The sequence below is a fragment of the Hermetia illucens genome, chromosome 1, assembly GCF_905115235.1.
Source record: "Hermetia illucens chromosome 1, iHerIll2.2.curated.20191125, whole genome shotgun sequence".
Taxonomy (NCBI): Eukaryota; Metazoa; Arthropoda; class Insecta; order Diptera; family Stratiomyidae; genus Hermetia; species Hermetia illucens.
Window position 1 is genome coordinate 40,441,327 of NC_051849.1, and position 23,767 is coordinate 40,465,093.

Below are 23,767 nucleotides of genomic sequence, written 5' to 3' on the forward strand. Positions count from 1 at the left end.
TGATTGAAGTACTCTACCCCACCAAGGGGTAAATGGTAACCATACCATATTATTAATGTTCGATAAGGTGTTCGGTCTTCGCTTTCTGGACTAGGCAACGATTAACGATTTGGCTGTTGACCTGACTGTAATTGTAATCGCAAGGATATTAACGAGGCGGGGTTATCTGCAGCAGAAATGATTACCATCACGAAGAATAAACCTAAAACTGATGAAGCGCAAAAGGGAGCGGCTTCGCAAGATGCCTAAAAATTTATGATAATATAACCTATTTGTGCTAAGCCGAAGAACACTTGCGATAGAGTTGGGCAGAATGAAGCTAAACTGAAATTATGGCCATTACGAATATAGTATTCGAGAATTTTCGGCACATTGTTCAAACCCGAGATCTGTAAAGTTGTAGGTTTGAGAAAATAGAGCTGGAATTTTTGAAAGATCATGAAAAATGGAAACATTAACCACATTTCGAAGCTGAGCTGATATTTTGGTTGCGATCTTTTGCTTTTTGGGGAGTACTCCCTCCCCTCCCTCTAGCGCAACTGCGTAATTGTTGTCTAGAAAATTTACCGAGCAGCTTGAATTCATTGTCGAATTAATGTTAACTAAGTGCGCCCTTATATCCTGTGAATCGGTATTATATAGAGTATTTACTGTAAGACAGGAAAAGGCAAGGAATATGAAAATTTGGTCCGAGTACTTAAGCTAAAATCATTGATTTGAGTGCTAAAGCAAGTCTTATTTGAACATACGATGGTGTCTTGAGGATCGTCATGTCCACTGCGGGTGGTCCCAGGCTTTCTGTAGCTTTCACCGTCTTATCAATGGTGGCAGAGGCCGCTGTGAGGTCGATTAGGTTCGAAATGACTGGCAGGGAATGCGTAGAAGTTTAGAAGTTTTTCCAGATATTGGGCTTAAAAATAATCACTATCTTTACTTGCTTATTGCATCTGAATTTATATGTAGGGATGGAAGGCCTCAGCTGTCCAAATTCAACACAGGTAGCTTTTCTTATTGGGGTATCGTTCGGCAATGAAATATTTCTGATCGAAAAATAGACATTTCAACCAAATCATCGGAAAACATTAACGAGCACTAGGCATAATTAAAGCGCTATTCACTATTATTCTTAATTACATAACATCGGGTGAAGTTGTATCTCTCGTGAATAAAATCATGCGGATACAGACTACCCCTGCCAAAACAGAAGTGAAACCATTTTGGCCACAATACGCTGAAGCAGAGTAAAATAACTGGGTTTGACAATTCTCCTCCAGAATTGCTCATTATAACTTCTACTTTTACAAAGCTGTTACTTCCACTTATCTGAAAATAGTGGTAATCCAAGATCTTTCCCAAGATTGCCCTTTACAGTTTCTTCCTTTTCATCTATTTCGGCGTGGTGGAGAGTTTGATTCTTATTGAATCCTGCAATGAGATGTTTAATCGTATTGGCTGCAACGAATGCAACCCTAAATTGTTGCATCCTGTTGCTTCCCATTGATTAAAACGCGTTTCCCTCATATTAGAGCTATTTCTTTTCCTTGATCGGCCAATCGTTGGTGCTGAATTCAGTATCTTGCAGAAGTTCCTGAAATCTTTGATTCTGAAAAGTGTTTTGGTCACGGTTTAAATTGCCTCACCGCAATTCGACTATGACAGTTTACTGATCCACTATTCAACACCAGTTACCATCTGCTTCAGAAATGGGATTGTTGCGATTCCAGAGCCATTTTCAGATGAAATTTTTTAGTGTTAACTCGTGTGGCATCCAAACGTGAAGTTTCTTTTTGAATTCGGCCTTATTCAAATGGTTTCAACGGTTTTTCGATTTTCCACTACTTAGCGCGGTCACACTCATCAAATTTCATGATTTTATCGACGTTTTCGATAATTTTCTTTCTGGAACGTGTTGCGTCTTACACACCGAAATTACCAGACCGGAATCCACGATGTTAAAATTACACATAATTGGCTGTTACAATACCAGGATCATAAAAGTTGTTCGTATTTTCAGTTGCTGGTTAGCATTTTCGCTTTTACCAAAGAAAACTGGAAAATATGACGTACTTTCTCTTTGTTGGTGTTCATCATTGGTGTGTGCTCAAACGAAACTGAATCACCCAATATTTGTGGAAAAAAACATGCAAGTATGGAACAGAAGTGTTTTTAGTACAAAATATCATTTTTCCATGTATGGACAAGCGACAAAAAGTACTGAGATACTAATGTTCTTCGAAGGATAGTACTTGTCTCCAGTAATAAAAAGGCAATGAAAGTTGACTCAATAAAGAAGTTTGCTTTCTGCAGCCGAAGTCAGTGCCGTTTATCCATTCCAATCTGAAGCATTTACTCACATTTCTGAAAGACTTGTTTTTGATAGGATTACGCTCTTAGTATTTTAGTCACGCCCAGCCTGGACTTTCATAGACTATTTTGCTTCTATTGCTTTCAGTGAAGGTTTATTATTTTTTGGAATATATTTATCTAGTTTCCGATGTTGCTAAATGTACGAAAAGGAGAAGGCGAGATGTAAGATATATCATTTCCGACTGGATCAACACTGGATTTGGCCCACCCGAGAGAAACACACAAGGTCAAATTTCACTTAAAATATTTTGCAAACCTGTACAAGAAATCTTTAGATATTTTAGTAAAGCAAACTAATAAGTGGTCTAAAAATAAAAATGAACGTTGAGTACTAATTTTTTTAATAGGTGTGAGGGTCGTTCAATAAGTTTTTAGAAAAAATTTATATTATGTTAGGAGTTTTTTTTTTGTTTTCAACATGATCTCCTTTCGTCTCTACATACTTTTCCAAGCGTTTCTCCAATTTTTTAAATCATCTAAAAAGCAAGATTTTGGAAGGTTTTTAAAAGAAGGCATCTATATTGGTGATGATCCTTCGCCATGAACATCTTTTTAATGCATCAGAATTTCGGGGGAAAAGCGCAGAAACAGCATCCGAGTCGAGGAAACGATTTCATTTATTATCTACTAAGAATAACCGAGGCACCCATCTTGTTGAAATTTTACTCACCCAATTTTTCTTAGTAGTCACTTCCACCGGGTATCTTGAACGATTTTCATCTTCTGTGGATGTACTGCCATATTTAAATTCATTTACCTAATTGTCAACAGTTGTAAATACGGTGACGGATTCGCCATGAAATATAAGTGTTTAATCATTTGAAACTCGTTTGCTTCCATTTTTCGAAGAAAGCAAAGCAAAAATTTCTTCCTTCAGTTGACAATCAAAATGATGCGCCGAGCGTTATCTCTCGAATTTTTAATGATCTATTGAACGCCCCTCGTATTTTGATATTAACCCTAAGGATGCCGATAAATTAGTTTCAAACGGTTTGAAAATAGTCAATGAATGTGTAATCAATTCAGCGCAGCTATCGGCAGTTGAATGTTGTGTTAAAATTATTCACTTTTACATGTATTTCGTTTTTCGTTGTTTGAAGTAAACTGAAAACAAAATTAAACGACACCAAGGAAGACGTCCAAAGGAAAATTGCTCTTCATTTTCCCAATTGGATGTCCTGTGCTGAATTCAAACTTCAGCAAAGTTTAAGATGAAAATCAAGTGTAGTTACTTGGGCACATTTTTTAGCAGCTTTATGCTTTCCATGGTAATCAGTTGATAGGATTTATCAGTTAGATAAAATTTATGGAACTTATTTCAATATTCTATGATTTGATGGAGATGTTTTGTATATACATGCGTACATATATGCTTGCCTTTTCTGTAAGCCATCATTTAACAAAATTAGGAAGAAAATGTCGTTCAGGTATTGGATGTCAGTGCTACTGAGTTTCATGCGAAACTCAACAAGTGTTAATCGAAAATCTGTAAATGTAATCCATAATAGAAATATAACATTTTTGTTGGGAATTAATGAATTTATGTTGTTTTAATTTATTCACATTGTTTTTGTTGTTAATGTACTCTCGGCTTGACTAAACGATAGAAATGGCACTAAAATAAAATCTCATGGTACCAAACTTCTTGAACAAACCTGGTGCTTCATTTATTTGTTAAAGGCTAATTGGATTGCATCAACCCTCTTTGAAAACAGATACGCCCAACATAATAAACAACTTGGAGAGTTCGTTTGACGATGTGGGAGATCATCCCGTGTTCGCGAAACAGTCAGATGAACGAATGGATAAAGATAAGTAAGTTAACTAGAAGATTCGCCAAGAACTTCTTACTACCACAGGTTTTAAGCAACGCTCTCACTGTTAGAGATTCACAAGCCTGAAAACATGACCACAACGACCAGCTAAAGAACCACATTGTAAACTGCCAAGATGTAAACCACCCAAAACTACGCATTGCAACTCAAAAACTTGTGCCGATTTCGAAAAAATATGTGATTTATGATTTTTGTATGTGCTCAACCATTCACAATTGAGTTTTGAATCCTTGGTAGCTTTCGAACAGCTTTCGAGATTTATCCTTTTGTTTGGCTGCCAACAACAGAATCGATGTCACGCAATACACAGAAACTTTGTCCCCAGCTCAGAAGAATATTTACTCAGGCAAACACTACTGGTATACTTCCTATATTTAAGTTTATGTTAATTTATTGGGTGTACGAATAAGGTTTGCGGGATTTTTGGTAAAAGATCAGGTGGTCTTAGAATATTCATTCATATTCCATTTGATGAATGAATACTATTCTCGTATGTGGACGCCTACCATCTCTGAAGGAATTTGTTGATCAGGCTATGAGTAATTTTTCTAAGAAAAATACAATGCCATTGGAAGGGTCTAACGCTTAACATCCTGCATTGTTGAGACATGAATTAATTTGTTTATGAATCATCTTCCCTGTTTTGATCATTTCTTTATAACAAAAATGATCAACTTTCCCTCAATCTTGCCTAACTCCTTGAAAAATTGTGGATTGAGAAATCAAACTAGTCTCCTTTCTTGGAGCCTTAAAAACATATAACCCAGGTCTCCGAGGAATACATAAGGACTGACGAGATCATTATCTTATACAGTAAGAGCTTTGACCCTATGGTGAGATATTTCGAGCGAAAATGTTTTAAGACAGCATTAAATATATTTGTTTCATATGCGTATTTCGGGCACAAGTTGCGTCTCTCTTCAGTAGAATTTCAATTAAAAGCAATACCAGAAACTCTTTGCTTTCGAAATAACTTGCGTTCTTAGAATATTTTATTCTAACATACTCAGTGTTTCGCAAGCCACTTGCCTGCTTTCATTCACTTAGTTTGACAGTTACCGCCGACTAGTTTCCCAGACATCGTTGCCAGTCGAGAATTCCTCTCTTTGTTGTTTTTCAAACCATTTATGTACTAAAAAGCCTTGAAAGCCTATTTGTACACTCAATATTTTTAACAGAAATTATTAAAACTGTAGGAATCATTCCAGAACGGAATGAATAGAGAAAATGTTTTAGATATGTATTGGTTTAGATTAAGCTTTGTTTCGGGTATGTACTCGTGAGTATAGTCATATATTTTGCATTTCTGTATTCTAATTTCTCCAAATAGCGTTTTTATTCATAGATAATTAATTAACAGAACATTAATTAATTTGTGAAATTCGTTGTATCAAACAAATGATAATGATTACTCAAATTCACGGAAATTCACTTCAGAACAAGATACAGTTGTGGTGTCCTACCTTCAGGCACCCATGACAAGTCAAAATACGCATGTTTAAGGTTTCTTTTTATAAAACTTAAATTAAATTTTGCTTTAAACCATTCAAACATATTTTTGCAAGATCTGCTTTGTTACCACAAACGAAAATTTGCTCTGATATCTTGCACAACTAGCAAACCAGCTTGCGTTCCTAGGCTACCAAGTACTAAAGGATACGAATTGGAATTTCAGATCTTTGCCTAAGCTTAGCAGTCAAGAGGATGAAGGAGGGGTAACACGAGGTTTTGGTGTAAGTCATGCACATTTTGAACCTATTCCACATGATCACGACTTTTGCGAACGAGTAGTAATAAATGTAAGTATGACGTTGGACGCCCAAAGGACACGTAACGCATGAACCCTCATCAAGTAATACTTTCTTATCAGATATGATTTAAAATTCGCACTAAAATTCGTTTGTTTACTAAACTACAGACATCCTCACCTCGAACACCGACCGCTATTGTTTACATAAAACACATAACACTTCCATTAGAAGAATTTACTTTCCCCTTTGTTGTAAAATCAAATTCATAACTCCCAAATGGTAACTAAATTCACTTTTATTGTTATTAACCCTTCACTCGTTGAGAGCATTCCTAAAGGGAGTTTGTCCAATTGCAGGTAAGCGGACTCAGATTTGAGACACAATTACGGACCTTAAATCAATTTCCCGATACGCTATTAGGAGACCCGTCCAGACGGTTACGTTATTTTGATCCACTTAGGAATGAATATTTTTTTGACCGGAATCGGCCCAGCTTTGATGCGATATTATATTATTATCAAAGTGGTAAGTTGGATTTGTATTGAACTCATTGACTTATTTAATGTTATCAAATGTACAACTTTGCTTCCGCCATTTTCTAATAAATGGCTTCAGCGGTAAGTGGTGGTCGAAATAAATACACAGATCATAGATGTCATACAACAAGCTTTCGAATCTTTCAACATAACCTCATAAAAACATTATTCAATTTACGTCTGCATCATAAAGTTGTTCTTGATTTAAAAAGTCAGTTTCAGCCAAATTTTTTCGCAGAAGGTTTTGATTTTCTGTTTCAATATGAACAAGTCTACAGCTGGGGATTACCGAACATCTTCAATACTTATAGTATCATAGAACCTCATTGTTGAAAGAACGTGTCTTGAATGACACCGAAAGCCGCACGAGTTAAAACCAAGAGATGTTAAACGATCTGGGGTTGCTGGGGATAGTTGCTTAAACGAAGGAAGGAGTTTCTTCATCCCACTGTGACCAGAAACGAAAAATGAGTACATATGTCAACTCTAAATGCACGAAATCATGTGAAGCTCCTGGCTATGTTCCCAAGTTTGCAGATCTGACCGTGAATGGTCAGGTCACAACCATGCTCTGTATTTTAAAACCAGTAAAAAAGTCCCTAGGAGAAGTCAAAGATGATCGGTATCGAGCGGAATTTATGCAATTGAATCCAGGATTGAAAGACAATGCAATGAGAGACATTATCAATAATTCTGCAGCATGACAATGTTGCGGACGTGGTGATAACATGATTGGCACAATTGAATTGGAAAATCATACCCTGCTTGCCATATTTTCCGGATGTTTTTTTTTTGTGGGGTAGGGTAGGTGAATGCATTTACGCACACAATGTTGGACTGCCGGTTCGGTACGTCGTCGGACTACCAACTAAACACCTCCCCAGAGAGCTAGCCTGGAACCGTTTGTCACAATACTTCGGGCTAGTCCCCGAACTCTCCCGCCTTGCGGAACCTTCAAATCAGGGAATCCCTTTCACCAACTGAGAGAGATCTCCTGTGTTTAAATAGCGCTGCTAACGAACCCATCCCGCCTTCCACAAGAAAAAAAGTGTGATGGGCGTTGTCCACAACTCCATTACAAAACACACAATCCGGAGATCGCGCCTTTCTCATATTGTGCAGGTAAGACTGAAAACTTCCATGCCCACTTAAAAATTGGGTAAGAAAACAGGCAGTCTCACCATGCTTCCGATTCAGTTGCCGATGAGCGCAGTCCATCTGTCTCTAGTTTCATTTTGCCCAGAGAGCTGCCACTCGTCTAGAGTGCGTTGATGTTCTTCACGAGCAACCACCTCCTTTGGCTTATATCCCTTGCGCTTGTATAAGGTTTGACGCTCCTTAGCAAGAAGGGCAACGGAGATCACTCTCGCTATCACCATCACGGCCGGTTCAGAGACAGTGCAGTAGGAAGACACAAAGCTCTCCGTCTCTGTACTTGCGTGAGACGTTTACGATATACCTCCTTGCTAAGAGCGTCAGCCCATACCCCTGTGCTGTAGAGCAGGACAGATAGGCTAATCGGGAGACGTCGCCTGCTAGACGTAGGACCCCCAATGTTTCCCATTAGTCTACTTAACGCCGAAACTCCGGCTGCAGTCTTGTTCGCCGCTGCTTTGATTTGCTCGAAAATTGGTCATCTTTGATTCCGTAAGCATTACGAGGAGCACCACCCGTCGAGTTCGGCTTCTATGTGCCTCCGCTCGTCAAATGGCATCCACTTGCGTGACAGCACCAACTGTGGAGTTCCCTGCTCTAAAACCAAACTGCCGGGGAGATAAATCTCCGGCAGCACGTATCGCTGCAGCGAGTCTACTTTTGATAAGCTTTTCGAGCACTTTCCCAGCAGTGGCAAGTGTACATAGTGGGCGGTATGAAGACGGCAACTCGGGGTCGCCTTTCCCTTTGTGGATCAGCGCAAGAGTTGCCACCTTCCAATGAGCAGGCAAAGCGCCCTTTTTTAGGCGAGCGTTAAATGCTCCGAGCAGTAGGTCTGGCCGGTGTTCGAGTACCAGTTTTTATACCTCAGCTGGAATACCATCGGGTCCTGGCGCCTTCTTGCTTTTCATACGAAGGACTGCCTGTTCCAACTCTTTTATAGAGAAAAGTGGAAGGCCCTCTACATTCTCCTCGCCGACCCCATCATCCCATACGGGGTGCGCGGGGAATGGTGCCATCTACTCGGCCTTAAGTGAATAGGGTTTCCGCAGAGCCTCGATTTTTCGGGTTTCCAGTTTGTAACCGAGCCCCCACGGGTCCCCATTCACCTCGTCGACCAGATCTTGCCAGCAGCGAGCTTTGCTCTTGTTTATTGCGCTGCGGAGTCTTGTTTTGGCTGATTTGTACTCCGTCATTATGGTGCATGCCTCATCTCGGTGGCTTAGACGTTGTGTTAAGCGATGGAGCCTGTAACACTCCTTCGGGAGCTCTGCGATTTCCACTGTCCACCAATACATAGTTTGCCACGTCTCGATGCCCTCCTGGGCATGGAGGCTCCGTAGACTGTCAGCTTCATAACGGAATTTACGACAGTGTCAGCTGCGACGCCACCGCCCCCAGGAGTACCCTTCAGCGCGGCCCCACTTGTTCCAAAAGTTTCGACAAGCCTCCCGGTGTTCACTTTCGCGACGTTCCATGCACAGAAAGATCGTCGGGGTTGTCCAACACTTCGAACGCAATGTATTGGTGGTCGCTTGCCGAGAAGTCTTCCAGAACTCGCCGCCCGTCCACCAGCCACACCAGCGATTCCGACGCGAAGGTTACATCTGGAATGCTTCCCTTGCAGCCCGCGCGCCGGAACGTTGTGGTGAATCCGGTGTTTAGAACTACCAATCCTGTTCTCGCCGCCATTTCGAGAATTCGTTTCCCTCTGGAGCCTGTGTGAGGCATGTCCCATTCAAGTGCCCTAGCATTAAAGTCATCCCCGACCAGGATCCGCCCATCTGTGTCTAAGATAGCGTCCTTCAAAGCATCAAGCCTCCGTCGAAAGTCCGACATCGTCTCATTCTGCGTAAGATAGACACTAAAAAACCTTATTCCTGAACAGCGAATCCAGACAAATTAACAAAATGAACAATTATGCAAATTCATTAGCCTGGGCATGTATGTACGTGGCAGGCAGTTTACAGAGAAAACAAAAAAAGAAAAGGCTAATGATCATTTTTATGATCATTATTTTAATTAAAAGTGTTCCATTTCAAAAAGGAATTAAAATGATAATGTAACGTAATGTTAAATTGGAATGGGATTTAGAAATATAAAGAGAGGATATTGGAGGGAAGAAGGAAACGCCTGCTGAACCAGTACCAACAGCTCTACTACCAAACCTCCACCTCCACGTAATGATCGCCGGGAGTTATTTCATTACGAAAAGCTGCAGACGGAGAAGGATGAAGGCGAGTCTCCCGCGTTTAACAACGGGACAAAATGTACCAACTGGTCCTACAGGTTAGGGGTTGGGTAGGGCTGACAAGCCTACACGGAAAACCGATGTTACAAAGCCACGAAAGGAGTCTCGGACAGGATGGATCTTACAACGACGAACCCGGCAACGACAACGGATTAACGATTTGCGCATTTTCTCATGGAACGTGCGCTCCCTGTACAGACCGAATGCTGCTGAGCAGCTAGCCGATACCCTGTCCCAATATGAGGCTGATGTAACAGCATTACAAGAGTTGCTGCGGACAGGGACCGATTTCCTGGAGAAGAGCCACTACACCATATATTATAGCGGCCATCCAGAAAGCCATGTGCTCGGAGTAGGTTTCTTAGTTAGCCAAAAAATGAAACCTGCTCTTATCAGCTTTCAATATATAAACGAAAGGCTATGCACTCTGCGCTTGCGAGGCAAGTTTACAAATATAAGCCTCATTAACGTTCACGCCCCTAAAGAGGAGACTGCAGAGTCAGAGAAAGATACCTTCTCTGAGGCAGTTGAGCGACCTTCGAAGCCTGTCTCAAGTATAATATCAAAGTCAGTAGTCACTCAGTTGGAGATTTCAACAGTCAAGTAGAGACGGAGCGATACGTCGACTTTCATAGCTTACATAAGAATACCAATGATAACGGACTGCGGATTATTCAGTTAGCAATATCGCACGAAATGGTTGTTGGAAGTACCTGGTTTGCGCAGAAAGCGTGCTGATTGAACGCCGCAACCTCTCAGCCTTGACGAATGTCAGAACATATAGGGGGGCCAATATAGACTCGGACCACTATCTCATTGGCATGGTGCTCCGAGCTCGAATTACGACATCACCTACAATCCCCTCTGACAATCGGGTGAGAGTGAATACTGAAGCCATTCACAATACAGCCCTCCGTGACACCTATAATAGGGATATGGATACCGCAATAACCGCAGTCAACAGAGATCCTGGAGATGAAGCATCACAAACGATTTTCACAATCACCTGAAGAACGTTATCATAAATACGGTCGCAAACATACTTGGCCCCAGTCGCAAAAAGAGTCGGTACGGCTACTCTGACGATGAATGTAAGCTAGCAACAGAACGAAAGAATGCTGCATACCAAGTAATGCTGCATTCTCAAAGAACGCAGGCGCGCGCAGAGACTTATTACGAGCTCCGTCGAGCGGAGAAACGACTTCACAGACGGGAAAACGAAACCGGGGAGAACCAACAAGTCTGTGAACGCGAAAAGTACAGGGAGCAACCGGACCATGCGCGGAAGTTTTACCAACAAGTCAGCAGGATGAAGCCTTACACACCTCGATGTTCATCCTTCCGAGACAAAGAGAGAAATCTGATTTCCCACAGAATGGGCATGATGAACTATTGAACAACCAGAACTTTGGCGAGTTGGAGGTTCCTCCAAGACGATGGACAAATACTGTCACCACCAAGTATAGGAGAAACACTCCGTGCAATACATCGGCTTAAAAATCATAAGTTGCCAGGAGCCGATGGAATTACAGCCGAATTGGTTAAATATGGAGGCGACCAGTTACACCAAGTGGTTTATCAGCTTGTGCTCAAAGTGTGGGACAGCGAATTAATGCCTGACGACTGGAAAAGAGGCATTATCTGTCTCATACATAAAAAGGGAGATATCACACAGTGCAGCAATTATAGAGGTATCACGTTGCTGAGTATCATCTATAAGATATTCTCCGCTGTCTTACTAGGCCGGATAGGCCCCATACGCCCAGAACATCATTGGCCCATACAAAAGAGGCCTCACTCCAGGCAAATCAGCAACAGATCAGATTTTCTTTCTGCGGCAAGCGATAGAAAAACTGTTTGAATATGAACATCAGTTGCACCATCTCTCCATCGACTTTAAAGCCGCCTATGATAGCATAGCCAGGGTAAAACTGTACACCGCCATGAGAGAATTCGGTATCTGGACGAAATTGATAAGACTGACTAGGCTGACCAATGTGCGAGGCCAGATAAAAGCAGCAGGATCACTCTCAAGACCATTCGACATCAACAACTGTCTACGACAAGGGGATGCCCTATCATGCGTCCTCTTTAACCTGGCTCTCGAGAAAGTGATCCGTGATGCTGAGGTAAATGCAAGAGGTACGACCCTCTTTAAGTCCACCCAACTACTGGCCTATGCTGACGATATTGACATTATGGGAAGAACGACCCAAGACGTACAAACTGCCTTCACCCAAATCGAGCAGGCGGCGATGGGGGCGAGATCTTAGGCTGCACATCAATGAAGGTAAGCCAAAGTATATGGTGCCAACATCAGCACCGAAAACCAATCAACCAACAACATCAAACTGCACTGATCAAACGGGAAGATTAAAGATAGGAGAGTACAACTTTGAGACCGTTGATAATTTCTCCTATCTAGGATCGAAAATCACAACTGATAACAGCTACGATGATGAAATCCGCGCACGGTTGTTGTCAACCAACAGAGTCTATTTCAACTTACAAAAACTGTTCCGCTCGAAACGTCTCACCATAGGCTCAAAGCTCTTACTGCACAAGACAATGATATTGCCAGTCCTCATGTATTCGGAGACGGGTTCTTAGCAAGAAAAATTGCGAACTTTTGGCCGCGTTCTAGAGAAGAATCCTCTGACGAATTTTTGGCCCCCTTATTGAGGATGGATGATTCCGTAACCTACATAACGACGAAATCTATGAGCGATACCATGACCGTCCGGTTGTGGATAAACTCCGGCTCAATAGGTTACGGTGGGCGGGTCACATAATCCGTATGGATGAGGATGATCCAGCCCGGAAAGTCTATGGTAGGAAAAGAAGGCGAGGCAGACCCTGCCAGCTTTTAGTGATATCAAATTGGTGAAACTCGGCGCAAAACCAGGATGTCCGCAGTTCCTTATTAAGGCAGGGCTAGACCGGATACCGATTGTTGCGCCGTTGATGATGATAATGATGATATTGGAGGTACTAAACGATGCTAGATAGTAAGGAAAGGAAAATGTTACATGCAAGCAAATGAATCTTGTCAGAGTGGTGCCAAACAAAGGTGAAACAAACTCTGCGTACAACGAACCCACGGATAACACAATCGAGAACCTACCCTTTCCCAGCCTCGGTTGAGGTAGTGCACTTGGGTGAATTCGTACCTGCTCCCAGTCGACCACAAAATCAATTCCTCAACAACTCCCACATTGTTTAGCAAGTGAGCCATTAAAGGTAGAAACCATCAAGTGGCAACCTTTCTTGTGCTGTCGAGCAGGAGACTGAAACGGATTCCTAGAGTTAAACTAATTAAAACACAAAAAAATATGAATTCGGAGCTACGGAATTGACTAGTCACTTCGCAACAATAGAGTCACATAATCTTTCAAGAGCATACAATATTTTGGGAAACACTACCTGCATATGTTATCCAAAGCTTCCGTCATCCAAAATATCTTTTCCTATTTCTGTCAATCTCATATCTACTAATCATCTGTTTTATATTTTATTCCTTTCAGGCGGTCGATTACGGAGGCCTGTCAATGTACCTTTAGATGTATTTAGTGAAGAAATTAAGTTTTATGAATTAGGTGAACGCGCAACAAACAAATTCAGGTAAATTGTGCAGTCGAGCAAGAGAGTTCGTACCACTTGTGTTTCAGATTTTTTCCGAGCTATGGTAGATATGTTTTTGTACTAACTTTACTTAGTCTTTGTTACTAGCGTTCTTTTCACGAAAACACATACTGTGGTCTTCACGTTTGTCTTTCAGAGTGTCTTTAATGAATGTTCCTCCGGTAGTTTGTGGTGGCTATCTGTCCCGAATTATCGTTACGATTCCTTTTCAGCCAGGAACTGTGCCTCACTACGTTCTGTTCTTTTCTATTTTACAGGGAAGATGAAGGTTTTATCAAAGAAGAAGAAAAACCTCTTCCAGAAAATGAGAACCAGAGGAAAGTGTGGTTGCTGTTTGAATACCCGGAAAGTTCTCAAGCGGCACGCGTTGTAGCGATTATTAGTGTTTTTGTTATATTACTTTCAATTGTTATATTTTGTTTAGAGACATTGCCTGAATTCAAACACTACAAGGTACGTGGATTTGCGGTTCTCGCTAATTTCGGGATTCCCCCTAAAACGACTCTCTTCAGGTGTTCAATACAACAACTAATGGTACAAAAATTGAAGAAGACGAGGTTCCTGATATTACTGATCCATTTTTCCTAATAGAAACAATATGCATAATATGGTTTACATTTGAATTAAGTGTCAGGTAATTGTTAGTCGTAACGGACCCACGCAGATCACTCATGACCGCACCTCCTGCAGGTTCCTTGCATGTCCAAATAAATTTAACTTCTTCAAAGACGTAATGAATATAATCGATATAATTGCAATAATTCCGTATTTTATCACATTGGCAACGGTCGTTGCCGAAGAAGAGGATACGCTTAATCTGCCAAAAGCTCCCGTGAGCCCTCAGGTAAGTATATCGGCTCTCCTTACTGATCCCTTTACCTCCAACTTGAAAAGGATCTAAGATTTCAAACATTCATTCCATTCTCTCGATTGCAGGACAAGTCTACGAATCAGGCCATGTCCTTAGCCATATTGAGGGTTATACGATTAGTTCGAGTGTTTCGAATATTCAAATTATCAAGGCACTCGAAAGGGCTGCAAATTTTAGGACGAACGTTAAAAGCATCAATGCGAGAATTAGGTTTACTTATATTTTTCTTATTCATAGGTAAGTATCTACCGTATTCCACTGAGATAAATGGCAGTTTTCTCCTTTAATTTCAAAAGATACTTTCTTAATTTCAATGCAATAATTCCTTCCAGGTGTGGTGCTGTTCTCGTCAGCTGTGTACTTTGCAGAAGCGGGAAGTGAAAACTCTTTCTTCAAATCTATCCCGGATGCATTTTGGTGGGCGGTCGTAACGATGACAACCGTCGGATATGGTGATATGACGTATGAAATATTTATCTATTTCTGACGACTAAATTTTAACTACAGAGCATGTTATGTTTAAAAATATTCTTCCTAAACCCAACTTTTGGATTATCCTATTTATCTGCCGCATTTAGGATGCGTATAATGAAACGTCACATAACACAAGGAACATATATGATGTGTTATACGATAGCGTAATAAGCGCAGTTGAACGTGGAAAATAAGTTCAGTTTCGGGACTAATTGCTGAAGTCACGTCACTTAAATAGAACCAACTACCACAGTCCCCCTTGCCCCTCAAAGCAATGAAATCAATGCGAGTATGGACGATTTAAAGTTGGTCGGAACATTTTTTTTCAAATTCAATTTATTTATTCAGTGATTTACAACTAGACAATGTTTTCTTATCATCATCATCAACGACCCAACAACCGGTATCCGGTCTAGGCCTGCTTTAATAAGGAACTCTACACACCCCGGTTTTGCATCGAGATCCACCAATTCGATATACGTAAAAGCTGTCTGGCGTCCTGACCTACGCCATCGCTCCATCTCAGGCAGGGTCTGCCTCGTCTTCTTTTTCTACCATAGATATTGCCCTTATAGACTTCCCGGGTGGGATCATCCTCATCCATTCGGATTAGGCGACCCGCCCACTGTAATCTATTGGGCCGGATTTTAGCCACAACTTGACGATCATGGTATCGCTCATAGATTTCGTCGTTATGTAGGTTACGGAATCGTTCATCCTCATGTAGGGTCCAACAATTCTTCGGAGGATTCTTCTCTCGAAAGCGGCCAAAAGTTCGCAATTTTTCGTGCTAAAAACCCAAGTCTCCGAGGAATACATGAGGACTGGCAAGGTCATTGTCTTTTACAGTAAGAGCTTTGACCCTATAGACCCTGGAGACGTTTCGAGCGGAACAGTTTTTTGTAAGCTGAAATAGGCTCTGTTGGCTGCTAACAACTGTGCGCGGATTTTATCATCGTAGCTGTTATCGGTTGTGATTTTCGATCCTAGATAGGAGAAGTTATCAACGGTTTCAAAGTTGTAGTCTCCTATTTTTATTCTTCCCATTTGACCAGTGCGCTTTGATGTTGGTTGGTTGGTTTTTTTGTACTGACGTTGCCACCATATATTTTGTCCTGCCTTCTTTGATGTGCAGCCCAGGATATCGCCCCCATCGCCGCCTGCTCGATCTGAATGAAGGCAGTTTGTACGTCTCGGGTCGTTCTCCCCATGATGTCGATATCGTCAGCATGGACCAGTAGTTGGGTGAACTTAAAGAGGATCTTACGCATTTACCTCAGCATCACGGATCACTTTCTCGAGGACCAGGTTAAAGAGCACGCATGATAGGGCATCCTCTCGTAGACCGTTGTTGATGTCGAATGGTCTTGAGAGTGATTCTGCTGCTTTTATCTAACCCCGCAAATTGGTCAGGGTCAGCCTAATCAGACTTATCAATTTCGTCAGGATATCGAATTCTCTCATGGCTGTGTACAGTTTTACCCTGGCTATGCTATCATGGGCGGCTTTAAAGTCGATGAAGAGATGGTGCAACTGGGGTCCATATTTCAACAGTTTTTTCATCGCTTGCCGCACAGGGAAAATCTGATCTGTTGCTGATTTACCTGGAGTGAAGCCTCTTTGGTATGGGCCAATGATTTTCTGGGCGTATGGGACTATCCAGCCTAGCAAGATAGTGGAGAATATCTTATAGGTGGTACTCAGCAACGTGATACCTCTATAATTGCTGCAATGTGTGATATCTCCCTTTTTATGTATAAGACAGATAATGTCTCTTTGCCAGTCGTCAGGCATTGATTCGTTGTCCCACACCTTGAACACAAGTTGATGGACTACTTGGTGTAATTATTCGTCTTCATATTTAACCAATTCGATTGAAATTCCATCGGCTCCTGGCGACTTATGATTTTTTCTATACTTGGTGGCGGCAGTATTTATCCGTCGTCTTCAATTGGCGGGACCTCCAACTCGTCGATGTTCTGGTTGTTCAGTAGTTCATCAAAGTACTCAACTCATCGCTCCAATATACCCATTCTGTCGGAAATCAGATTTCCCTCTTTGTCTCGGCAAGATGAGCATCGAGGTGTATAAGGCTTCATCCTGCTGACTCGCGCGCCTGGTATTATTGCTCTCTGTACTTTTCTAGTTCTCCCAGGTTTTCAGGTAGTTTTCAGGATTCTCTCAGGCCTCCTTTTTCCGTCTGTGAAGTCGCTTCTCCGCTCGATGGAGTTCGTGATAAGTCTCCGCGCGTGCCCGCGTTCTTTGAGAATGCAATATTACTCGGTATGCGGCATTCTTCCGTTCTGTAACTAGATTACATTCATCGTCAAACCACCCGTTCCGACTTTTCTTGCGACTGGGGCCAAGTATCTTTGTGGACGTATTAATGATAACGCTCTTCAGGTGGTTGTGAAGATCATTTGTTGATGCTTCATCTCCAGAATCTCTGTTGACTGCGGTTATTGCGGCATACATTTCCCTCTTATAGGTGTCGCGGAGGGCTGTGTTGTGAATGGCTTCAGTATTCACTCTCACCTGATTGTCAGAGGAAATTGTAGGTGGTGTCGTAATGCGAGCTCGAAGCACCATTCCAACGAGATAGTCGTCCAAGTCTATATTGGCCCCCTATATGTTCTGACATTCATTAAGACTGAAAGGTGGTGGCGTTCGATCAACACATGGTCAATTTGGTTGAAAGTGGTCCCGTCTGGAGAGGGCCATGTATGTTTGTGGACCGCTTTCCATGCAAACCAGGTACTTCCAAAAACCATTTCGTGTGATACTGCTAACTGAATAATCCGCAGTCCGTTATCATTGGTATCCCTATGTAAGCTATGAGAGCCGGCGTATCGCTTGAATAGGAGATCCGTCCCTACTTGACTATTGAAATCTCCAAGTATGATTTTGATATCATATACTTGGGACAGGCTTCGAGGGTCCGCTCAACTGCCCCATAGAAGGTATGCTTCTCCGACTCTGCAGTCTCCTCTGTAGGGGCGTGGACGTTCATGAAATTTATATTTCTAAATTTGCCTCGCAAACGCCAGAGTGCATTGTCTTTCGCTTATATTTTCAAAGCCGATAACAGCACGTTTCATTTTTTGGCTGACTAAGAAACCTACTCCGAGCACATGGTTTACTGGATGGCCGCTATAATATATGGTGCAACGCTGTTACATCAGCCTTATATTCGAACAGGGTATCGACTGGCTGCTCCACAGCATTTGGTCTGTACAGGGAGCGCACGTTCCATGAGAAAATGAGCAAATCGCTAATCTGTTGTCGTTGCTGGGTTCGTCGTTGTATAATCCATCCTGCCCGAGGCTCCATCCATGGCTTCATAACATCGGTTTTCCGTGTAGGGTTGTCACCCCTACCCAACCCCCAACCTGGAGGACCAGTTGGTACATTTTGTCCCGTTTTTAGGCGCTTGAAGATCATGATTTTCCTAATTTCCAGGAACTAGATTCAGTATTCTTTAGCATTTTCGGAATAGCCAGGGAGCGCCCATCCGGACGCATTAACTTGCAACTGAAGATTTGCAAACGTTCGGAATTCGGAGTCCTCGTAAATTACGCTCCATGAAAGGTTCGGATTTTCAGGTTTGTTGATGTATTTTGCGATCATGATTTCTTCGATTTCGAGCGTTGAATTTATCCTATCAGTCGAGCCATATTTGGGCTCCACTTTACCTAATAATCGTGATAACGATCGGGGATTTAATCCTCAAAACCTGTCTGTGACCATTCTGGGGATGCTGCGTTGTCCATGAGCAGGCCTTTTTAGTCAAACGCGTTGGTGGTTCTTGTCGACAATTTTGGCAACTGACATTATGTTGGTTTTCAAATCTAGGACGAAAAGTGCGTTCTCCGGCCATAAAGTTCCCTTTCATTACAGCTTGTGTATTGGCTTGGCTGATGAATTTAAATTTTTTCATCCTCAGATCTCAGACGAAAACATCTTGGCAAGGTTTTCTTCAATGAAGAATCTGCACACTCTCTGCCTCTGGAGAATATTTCAGAAACTAAAACTAAAAAACTAGACCAATATTAATAAGTCAGTTCTGATAACGTCGTCTGATCACGTCAGTGATAGTGAAGGAATTTTTTCGGCATCGGGTCGACGGGTCGAAAAAGAATCGTGCGGTTAGCTGAGATAATAGGGAACCTAGTCAACAAAATGCTTGATCTTTTGCAATGGCGTCTCGGAAACACTTAGCACACTTAGCATGCGACATATTTTCTATTTCTGGCATTCAGTAAACTGCTAGACGTAACTCGGTAATAGTTGCAATATGTACCTCAGCTTTCTCTTCTAATGAACTAAAAAAAGAGTTCTCACATATACTATGCTTGCAAATAAGCGAACATTTGGCGAAGGGCCCTGCTATCAGACAAGAAAGTTAAATACCATCCAGCTCAATCTTTGCTATTTGTCTATTTGTCAATTCTACCGTAAAATCTTGTTGCACTTGCATCCGGTGTTTCGATAAATTTGGACACGGTCAGTTTTCCATCAGCTTGGCGTCAATAACTGGTTCCCGAAATACTATTATGTCAACTGGAAAACATTTTAGCCAAAAACAGAAATTTCTCCTACTTCCAACTATTCAATTCCTATTTTAAAAATTCTCCTCGTTTTTCTTCTTCTAGACCAGTTGGTGTTTGGGGAAAAATAGTTGGATCACTATGTGCTATCGCTGGTGTATTAACAATCGCTTTGCCAGTGCCCGTTATCGTCAGTAATTTCAACTACTTTTATCATAGGGAAACCGACCAAGAGGAGATGCAAAGCCAAAATTTCAATCACGTTACAAGTTGTCCATATTTGCCAGGTACTTTAGGTAAGTGAAAAGAAGGCGTCGTTTTTCCAATAACAGTAGTACTAACGGTATATTCTTCTTCTTCTTCTTCTCAGGACAACATTTAAAAAAGTCATCGCTATCTGAATCTTCATCGGATATTATGGATTTGGATGACGGTGTGTGTTCCATACCAGGTTTATTAGACCAAACTTGTCGCCAACCTCCGTTTTTTGGAGTCCACTGTTCGTTTGAGAAACAACAACATAATAGCGCTTTAGTTGTTAGTATAGAAACGGACGTGTGACAACCGGGTGAGTAGATTTCGAACCGTTAATCATAAGTGCTTGATGCTTCTGGAACTATATTCGTTGCATTAAATTCCAAACTAAGTGTGTAAGAACCTGATAAGTCCAAGTTAGACTAGGATAAAGGTTTGGTTTCCCTAAGTCGCAATGCTTGCCACTAGCTCTGCTTCGGTACCAGAGCCAATGCCTTCTACTCACCTCCTTCCATTCTTCTCTTTCCAGTCAAAATATCGCTTAGATCCATTTATTTGCCTTATGACCTAATAGGATAGTGATAGAATCATCAAGTATTATGTAAATATTGCGACGATAGGATCTTCTTCTGCAGCTTGTATTACTGGGAACTAACATATCCGTATGTATATATAAATAAATAGAAGAAAAAAATTAACGAAAGCTAGTAGGAATAATTTATTAAATAAATAAATAAATTGTAAATAAATAAGTTTAAAAAATATCTAATGCTCATAAAAAAATTAATAATAAAATAAAACAATTTTTACCATTTATACGAGAGTGTATTTGTGCCGCAGGATTTCTTATATTTCAGTTGAAGTAAATAGTGCTATTGTTACGGTAGAAACCTTTTAATTAGGCCCAAAGTAGGTGCTATCAATATTGAAGTACATTGAACAGAAAACGGGGCTGGCCAAGTAATATACTTCTTTGCTGCTGTAAATAAGGCTTTCCTGTAAATACCACATTACCAGTTGAGTAGTATAGGCAAGTTAACAAACTACTGTAGCTGTACTTAAAATAATATGTAGGCCATAGTTCGGATTAAAAAACAATGCTTTACTAACTACTACATTATTCTCTTGACCAAAAATATAAGAGTTAAAGCCTTTGGAAGCGTCAGATACCCATTTACAAAGGGAATCAGCAAGGACCTAAAGTAGGAACGAAGAGGCGAACTTTTCATAATTTGTTCTTTCTTCTTCACTTTTCGACCGAAAACCGAACTGTATATAGAAAAAGATTTTCCAAGGGGATTCACAGATTCAGGTTCACTGAACCCTCTTTAAAGGTATTTATGAATGGATTTTGGCTTAGGCAAGTGCCGCACGTTGAGATAGCATTGGTAGACTTTTGTAAGTGATCAACTCAACTCTGTATCGCATAAAACATATTACACTTAAAATTCCATATACAGTGGTTCAAGCTTATAATCCGAGTGATTCATGTTTTGAACATGTTTTTTTGTACTAATTTGTCTTTTTTTTCCAAAATTTATATACATTTTTTAGATAACAAACAGACTTTTCAAGAGAAGTATATAAAATAATGTATTTTTATTAAACATGATGATGATCATCATCAACGGCGCAACAACCGGTATCCGGTCTAGGCCTGCCTTAACAAAGAACTCCAGACATCCCGGCTTTGCGCCGAAGTCCACCAATTCGACATCCCTAAAAGCTTTCTGGCGTCCTGACCTACGACATCGCTTCATCTCAGGCAGGGTAGGCCTCGTCTTCTTGTTCTACCATAGATATTGCCCTTATAGACTTCCCGGGCTGGATCATCCTCATCCAAACGGATTAAGTGACCCGCCCACCATAATCTATAGAGTCGGATTTTAGCCACAACCTGACGATCATAGTATCGCTCATAGATTTCGTCGTTATGTAGGTCACGGAATCGTCCATTCTCAAATAGGGGGCCAAAAATTCTTCTCTCAAACGCGGTCAAGAGTTCGCAATTTTTCTTGCTAAGAACCCAAGTCTCCGAGGAATACATGAGGACTGGCGAGGTCATTGTCTTGCACAGTAAGAGCTTTGTCTCTATGGTGAGACGTTTCGAGCGAAACAGTTTTTGTAAGTTGAAATAGGCTCTGTTGGCTGATCATCGCAACTGTTATCGGTTGTGATTTTCGACCCTAGATGGGAGAAATTATCAAGTCTCTCAAAGTTATAGTCTCCTATCTTTATTCTTCCCGTTTGACCAGTGCGGTTTGATGTTGTTGGTTGATTTTTGGTGCTAACGTTACCACCATATACTTTGTCTTGCCTTCATTGATGTGCAGCCCAAGATCTCGTGCCGTTTGCTTGATCTGGATGAAAGCAGTTTGTACGTCTCGTTCTTCCCATGATGTCGATATCGTCAGCATAGGCTAGTAGTTGGGTGGATTTAAAGAGGATCGTACTTCTCGCATTTACCTCAGCATCATGGATCACACACTTTCTCAAAGGCCAGGTTAAAGAAGACGTATGATAGGATATCCCCTTGTCGTAGACCCTTGTTGATGTCGAATGGTCTTGAGAGTGATCCTGCTGCTTTTATCTGGCCTCGCACATTGGTCAGGGTCAGCCTAGTCAGTCTTACCAATTTCGTCGGGATACCGAATTCTCTCATGGCACAGTTACAGTTTTCCCTTGGCTGTGCTATCATAGGCGACTTTAAAGTCGATGGAGAGATGGTGCAACTGATGTCCATATTCCAACAGTTTTTCCATCGCTTGCCGCAGAGAGAATCTGATCTGCTGCTGATTTACTTGGAGTGAAACCGATATGGGCCAATGATGTTCTGGGCGTAGCGGAGAATATCTTACAGATGGTAGTCAGCAACGTGATACCTCTATAATTGTTGCACTGTGCGATGTCTCCCTTTTTATGCATGAGACAGATAATGTCTCTTTGCCAGTCGTCAGGCATTGATTTGCTGTCCCACACCTTGAGCACAAGTTGATGAGCCACTTGTTGTAATTGGTCGCCTCCTTATTTAACCAATTCGGCTGTAATTCCATCGGCTCCTGGCGACTTATGATGACGGACATTAAACATCCTTATAAAAAACATAACAACAAAACATAGGCAAAAATTTGGGCAAACTCTTCAAAAGTGGGATTTCAAGATTTTGAAGCATTTCCTTTTGCTGTTATCAGTGCTGTTGGGGTATCGAATGCAAAAGATTTGCACTAAATTTTGGAGAAATATTATTTCACTCCTGAAACTTCTCTGTATTTTAAAATTTTCATTTCCTTAATTTAATTCTTGCCAAACGTGTTCAATAACGTTCAGATCTGGTAACTGCCGAGGTGTTTTCAAAAATTTCGGACACTTATAGATAAGTCACATTTCAAGAACATAAGAAATGTACCTGGGATCATCGTCCTGAGAGAAGGCGAATTTATCCAATATATTCAGCTCTTCAGCACTTTGTCTTACACTTTGCTTTGAAATGTGTAAATATTGAATGGATATATTTCAATATTTACCGTCTATAATAAATATTCCATATTCATGTGCTAGAAAAACGCCCCCCTACCATCGCGGACTCTCCACCATGTTTGAAATTGGCCCGAATATTATGAGGATTAATCGGTGTATAAGGTTTCCGCCGCATGTATATTTTCCTAGCGGAGCCATGCAGATTAAATTATGTGAATAATACTTGTATTATCTTAGAAAAGATTTAACATGATTTTCGGCATTTACCATTTTCAAAGGTGAATATCCCTGTTTAAATATTCTTTACGAAACTAAAGCCGTGAAACTTTTTTTTGGTTACTGATGTATGGCGTTTTTCCATCTATTCCTCTTAGCAGTTCTGCTCTTGTTTTGGATTTGAAAATTTTGGTATATAACGTTTTGTAACGTCTAAACAGTTAAGTGGTTTCCACGAACAATTTTTATGATGGTGGACAGTTTTCCGCGAATTCTCGTTAGCGTGAATTGCGTGACCATACCATCGAAGACGCCTCTGTTGCAATTTTTCCACGATCGGTGCAACCCCATAATCATCGCGGATATCCTCATTTCGGATGTGATCAAAAC

General features: G+C 41.2%; 1 protein-coding gene across 12 annotated transcripts in view; it reads left to right on the forward strand.

Moving 5' to 3' along the window:
- LOC119651969 (potassium voltage-gated channel protein Shaker) overlaps positions 1-21,352 on the forward strand; it is a 105,712-nt gene extending 84,360 nt beyond the window's left edge. For 8 of the 12 annotated variants that reach the window (XM_038055921.1, XM_038055861.1, XM_038055871.1 and 5 more), the window contains 12 exons: positions 4,048-4,182; positions 5,878-6,001; positions 6,310-6,478; positions 13,420-13,516; positions 13,795-13,990; positions 14,050-14,171; positions 14,228-14,381; positions 14,474-14,645; positions 14,741-14,870; positions 19,535-19,725; positions 19,800-19,997; positions 20,214-21,352. In XM_038055921.1, coding sequence (XP_037911849.1) covers positions 4,048-4,182; positions 5,878-6,001; positions 6,310-6,478; positions 13,420-13,516; positions 13,795-13,990; positions 14,050-14,171; positions 14,228-14,381; positions 14,474-14,645; positions 14,741-14,870; positions 19,535-19,725; positions 19,800-19,990 — 1,681 coding nt within the window. In that variant the 3' untranslated portion in view covers positions 19,991-19,997; positions 20,214-21,352. The remainder of the gene's footprint in view (positions 1-4,047; positions 4,183-5,877; positions 6,002-6,309; positions 6,479-13,419; positions 13,517-13,794; positions 13,991-14,049; positions 14,172-14,227; positions 14,382-14,473; positions 14,646-14,740; positions 14,871-19,534; positions 19,726-19,799; positions 19,998-20,213) is intronic. The other 4 variants (XM_038055951.1, XM_038055930.1, XM_038055937.1 and 1 more) reach the window with 2 other exon arrangements.
- Positions 21,353-23,767: the final 2,415 nt, after the last annotated feature.